Raw genomic sequence first — 5,686 nt, forward strand, 5'->3', positions numbered from 1 at the left:
ATGGCGACCTCTAGGAAATCAAGGGAATTGGATTTCTAACAACCAAGGTAATTGGAGTGGTAATAACAACCAAGGGAATTGGAACAATCAAAACAATCAAGGAAATTAGAATGGCCAAAACAACCAAGGCAATTGGAATGGCAATAATCAAGGATATTGGGGAGGCAACAATCAAAGAAGATGGAACAATAACCAAGGCAATCAGTGGTCGGGCTTTCAAAGGCCTCCGATGTATCAACAACCGAACAACCCGCCTCCCTATCCTTCTCATCGTCCAAGTTCTTCCAACAACGAGATGGGATGTTCAAACAAATGATGGAGAGGAATGATGACTCCGATGCTTAACTAGCCTCTCACAACACTTCAATTCGCAACTTGGAAGTTCAATTGAGACAAATCTTGCAAGCTTTAAACACTCATCCTAAGGGGCACTACCAAGTGATATGGTAGTGAACCTAAAGGGTGGGAATAACACGGGATATGCCATAGTCGTTACTACAAGAAGTGGAAAAGGTGGGGATACAACCACCCCAAGTCAAAAGAAACTTGTGGATGATGAGCAAGTGGTACAAGAAGATGAGATCCTGGAAAATAAGGTACAAGAAAATGATGAAGTGAGGATTGATATTGATGACAATATGGGGGAGACTCAAGAGGAAGTGAACCCGTCTAGGGAGCACATTGTTGAAATACCAGAACCGATAGTGCCAAAGGCTAAGGCACCAATACCTAGGCCTCCTCCTCCATATCCTCAAAGTCTTGCCAAGAAAAATGGCGAGAATCAATTCAAAAAGTTCATTGACATGATGAAGAGTCTATCTATTAATGTGCCATTGGTTAAGGCTTTGGAGCAAATGCCCAGTTATGCAAAGTTTATGAAGGACTTGGTGACAAAAAATCAATCGATGAATTGTGAAACTATAAAGATGACTCATCAAATGAGTGCAGTTGTGCATTCAATGTCTCCTAAATTGGAAGATCTCAGCATTTTCACAATCCCTTGTACCATTGGAAGTGCTGACTTTGCTAAAACTCTTTGTGATCTTGGGGAAAGTATCAATTTGATGCCCTATTCGGTTTTCAAGACTTTGAGGATTGGGAAACCAAGACCCACATCTATGAGATTACAAATGGTGGACCGTACCATGAAGAGACCGTTGGGTATAATTGATAATGTGTCGGTTCGTGTTGATAAATTCATTCTTCCGGTGGATTTTGTTATTCTTAATTGTGAGGTTGACTATGAAGTGCCGATTATCCTTGGGAGACCTTTCCTTGCTACGGGGAAGGCTCTAATTGATGTTGAAGTCGGAGAACTTACTTTTCGAGTTGGTGATGAGAAAGTGGTTTTCCATGTGTGTAAGTCTGTGAGGAAACCCAATAGTAATGAGGTGTGTTATTTTGTAGACTTGGTGTCCGGTGTGATTATGGATGAAACAAGTGCTATGGTGAATGTTGATGATACATTGGAAGCGGTCTTGCTCAATTATGATGATGAAGATATGGAAGGTTACGTGGAATGTGTGAACTCTTTGCAAGAAATGGGGTCGTACACTTATGAGCCCCGCAAATTGTCCTTGGATCTTGAGAATAGAACCACTCCTCCAACAAAGCCTTCAATTGAGGAGCCTCTCATTTTGGAGTTGAAGCAATTGCCTCCACATCTTTGATATGAATTTCTTGGCCCTTCTTCTACTTTACTGGTTATTCTTTCCTCTTGTTTGACTAACGTGCAGGTAGATTCCACATCGGCGATGCTACAAAAGAGGAAGAAGGCTATTGGATGGACATTGGCAGATATTCGGGGAATAAGCCCCACTTTTTGCATGCTCAATATTAACTTGGATGAAGGTTCCAAACAATCTATTGAACATCAAAGGAGACTCAAAGAATCCATGCAAGAGGTTGTCAAGAAGGAGATCATCAAGTGGTTGGATGTCGGGGTTGTGTACCTCATTTCTGATAGTTCGTCGACTTCTCCGGTTCAATGTGTCCCAAGGAAAGGAGGCATGATGGTGGTCACCAATAATAAGAATGAGTTGATTCCTACAAGAACGGTGACCGGGTGGAGAGTGTGTATGGACTATCACAATCTCAACAGAGTCACAAGGAAGGATCATTTCCTACTTCCCTTCCTAGATCAAATTCTTGATAGATAGGCCGGCCGTGCTTTCTATTATTTTCTTGATGGGTATTCTGGCTCCAATCAAATTCTTATTTCTCCAAAGGATCGAGAGAAAACTATTTTCACATGTCCTTATGTTATTTTCGCATTCTCGCGTATGCCATTTGGTTTGTGCAATGCATCGATAACTTTTCAAAGGTGTATGATGGCTATCTTCACGGACATGGTGGAGGATTTCCTTGAAGTCTTCATGGATGACTTTTCTGTGGTCGGGAATTTTTTTGATGACTGTCTAGCGAACTTGGATAAAGTATTGGCAAGATGTAAAGAAACAAACTTGGTGCTTAATTGGGAGAAATGTCATTTCATGGTTGAAGAAGGCATTGTCCTTGGACACAAGATCTAAAAGAATGGCATTAAAGTCGATAAGGCAAAGATTGAGGTGATTTCTAAACTTCCACCTCCAACTTCAGTCAAAGGCGTGCAAAGTTTCTTAGGCCATGCGGGATTTACTAGCATTTCATCAAGGATTTCTCTAAAGTGGTAAACCCGTTGTGCAAGCTTTTGGAGAAAGATGTTACGTTCCATTTCAATGATGATTTCATGAGAGCATTTGAGTTGCTAAAGCTCAAGTTGACTACTACTCCCATCATCACCGCTCCAAATTGGAGTGCTCCTTTTGAGCTCATGTGCAATGCAAGTAAGGTAATGGTTGGGGCTGTTTTGGGGCAACGCATCAACAAGATCTTTCATCTGGTTTATTATGCAAGCAAGACCATGAATAGTGCCCAAGTCAACTACACCATTACAAAGAAAGTGCTTCTTGCCATTGTGTTTGCTATTGAGAAGTTTCGCCTGTACTTGATGGGTGCAAAAGTGATTGTTCATATGGATCATGCGGCACTTCGATATCTTATGAGTAAGAAATATTTCAAAGACTATTTGATGATATGGGTACTTTTATTGCAAGAGTTTGATATTGACATCCAAGATCGAAAAGGGAGTGAAAACCAAGTGGCGGACCACTTGTCACGTTTGGAGGAGGAGGGAAGGCTGCATGATGGCCTTGAAATTAATGACTCCTTCCCCGATGAGCAACTCTTGGCTATTTCTATGAAAGAGGTGCCATGGTTCGCGGATTTAGCAAATTATCTTGTGAGTAGTATCATTCCGGTTGAGTTATCTTCAAACCAAAGGAAGAAGCTCAAATCAGATTGTCAAGATTACTATTGGGATGAACCCTACCTTTTCCGGATTTGTACAGATGAAGTGATTAGAAGATGTATACTGGAGGAGGAACAAGTTGAAATTCTTGGGCTTGTCATTCTTCGCCTTATGGTGGTGTAACGACCTGACTGGTCATTTTGCTTTTTAGAACCCTGTCCCCCTAAATAAAACTTCCTGTGATTGCTTTAACTAATTTACGACCGGCGAGGATGGTTGGTTCAGGATTTGGAAGAGTTTGGGTAGAAGTAGGCTCATTTGATTCCTTAAGATTCTTTTAAAAGGCTAAGTTTGACTTTGGTCAATATTTTTAGTAAATGGACCCGGAATTGTATTTTGACAGTACCGGAGGTTCCATAGGAAAATATGAGACCTGGGCGTATGCCCGGAATCAAATTCCGAGGTCCCTAGCCCGAGTAATGAATTTTTGTTAGAAATTGTTAAAATTGAAATTCTAAGGATTTTATGAAATTAAATAATGCTTGATCACATTGGTATCGGGCCCGTATGTTGGTTCTGGAGCCCGGTACAGGTCCAATATGACAGTTAAGACTCTCCTGCAAAATTTGGTGTCAATCCAAGTAGTATAAGTATATTTCAACACATTAGAAGTGAATTGAAGAACTTGAAGTTCATAAGTTTGATCCAATTGGTTTTAGAGTGATTCTTAGATTTAGCATTGTTTCTAGTGTTCCGAGGGTTTGAGCAAGTCTTTTTTATGATTTCAAACTTGTCAGTATGTTCAGGCAGGGCCCAAGGGCCCTGAGCGTCAATCAGACGAGGCTCGAGTTGAGTTAGGAAATTTTGGAAAAAGGCCGAAGCTTCAGGTTGCTGTTAAAACTGCATCTGTGGTTGGTAAGCCGCAGGTGCGAGACCACAGAAGCGGTTGTCCTCTCGTAGATGTGGCCAAGGCAGGCCAGGACAAAGTCGCAGAAGCGGATCCTTAACCGCAGAAGCGACTTCAAGACCGCAGAAGCGGTCCCAGCCTGCTTGGCCAATTCCGCAGATGCGACCTTCCTCTCGCAGAAGCGGGACCACACCTAACTGCAAATGCGGAAATCGCTGAAGCAGTAAGCTTTATTTATTACGGGCTCTAACCTATTTAGCCCATTTTTCACTCACTCATTGGGCGATTTTGGAGCTCTTGAGAGAGAACTTTCACCTAGCATCTTGAGGTAAGTTTATCATGCCTATTTCTAGTTTAATACTTGAGTCTTGGGTAGATTAACACTCAATGATTAAGAAAAAATCATGGGATTAGAGCAAAACCTAGGGTTTTGATAAAAGTTAGATGTAACCACGAAATTTGCTCTGAAATAAATTATAAATCATATATTATTGATCCTTAGGTTAAAAGGAACAACTTTCTTCAAAAAATATCGGAATCCGGGCACATGTGCCTGGGGTCGGATTTTAGGAAACTTGTGTTTAAGATTGGAAAATTGCTTTAATAGTTAGAATGTGATCTTATGAGCTTGTATTGACTAGTTCCTACCTTGTTTGATTAGTTTCGGACCATTCGACTCCAAATTGAGGGTTTGAGCACATTCTTGGTATTTGGAAGTACGCTTTGGAGCAAGGTAAGTCTCCTATCTAACCTTGTAATAGGGAATTGTCCCCATAGGTGATATAATTAAATAATTTGTCATTAAATGCGGGGGCTACGTACACACTAGGTGACGAGAGTCCGTGCGTAGCTACTATTATGCTAAGTCCGGGTAGTCTAGGACCCAAAAACATGCTCTATGTGATATTTGTAACTTTATATTTAATTTGGATTGTTTAAAACATGTTGATTATGGTAAATGAGACTAATAAGAGGAACATTATCTCTCTTGGCCCTTTTAAAAAGAATCTGATATTTCTATGAATAATTGCTTCCTTGATATATATTCTTGTCTACATGTTGTTGTGTTTAATTACATTTGACTGCTTCAGATATTTGATTCGCGAGCGGGGTAATAGATGCATCTATGGTTCGCGTCGTTTGACCCTCGACAATGCACAATTTACTTTTATGTTGGATCGGGTCGTACGACCTCGACACTACTTGCGCATGCTTTTGCTCAGTATTTTTCTGTGGATTGGACTTGTTATATACCTTGAAATGTAAATGACCAACTGTGATATTATCTAGGAGATGACCTGTTACTTCTTGCTATAAACTATTAATTATTTGTGTTATACATGCTTAGTAGAACTCTTTTCTCATACTATTTGACCCTAGTAAGTGTCAAATCGTCCTCTCGTCTCCACTTCTTCAAGATTAGACAGTATACTTATTGGGTACGTATTGTTTATGTACTCATACTATACTTCTGTACTTAATTGTACAGG

The 5,686-nt window shown here is 40.5% G+C and overlaps 1 protein-coding gene across 1 annotated transcript; it reads left to right on the forward strand.

The window, feature by feature from the left end:
* The first annotated feature begins 443 nt into the window (after positions 1–443).
* LOC138870404 (uncharacterized) lies at positions 444–3,472 on the forward strand. Its single transcript, XM_070148206.1, has 3 exons — positions 444–1,523; positions 1,737–2,057; positions 2,687–3,472. Exons 1-3 carry the CDS (start codon positions 444–446, stop codon positions 3,470–3,472), a joined length of 2,187 nt encoding a protein of 728 aa, XP_070004307.1.
* The last annotated feature ends 2,214 nt before the right edge of the window (positions 3,473–5,686 follow it).

The sequence above is a fragment of the Nicotiana sylvestris genome, chromosome 6 (assembly GCF_000393655.2).
Source record: "Nicotiana sylvestris chromosome 6, ASM39365v2, whole genome shotgun sequence".
In the NCBI taxonomy this organism is placed as follows: domain Eukaryota; kingdom Viridiplantae; phylum Streptophyta; class Magnoliopsida; order Solanales; family Solanaceae; genus Nicotiana; species Nicotiana sylvestris.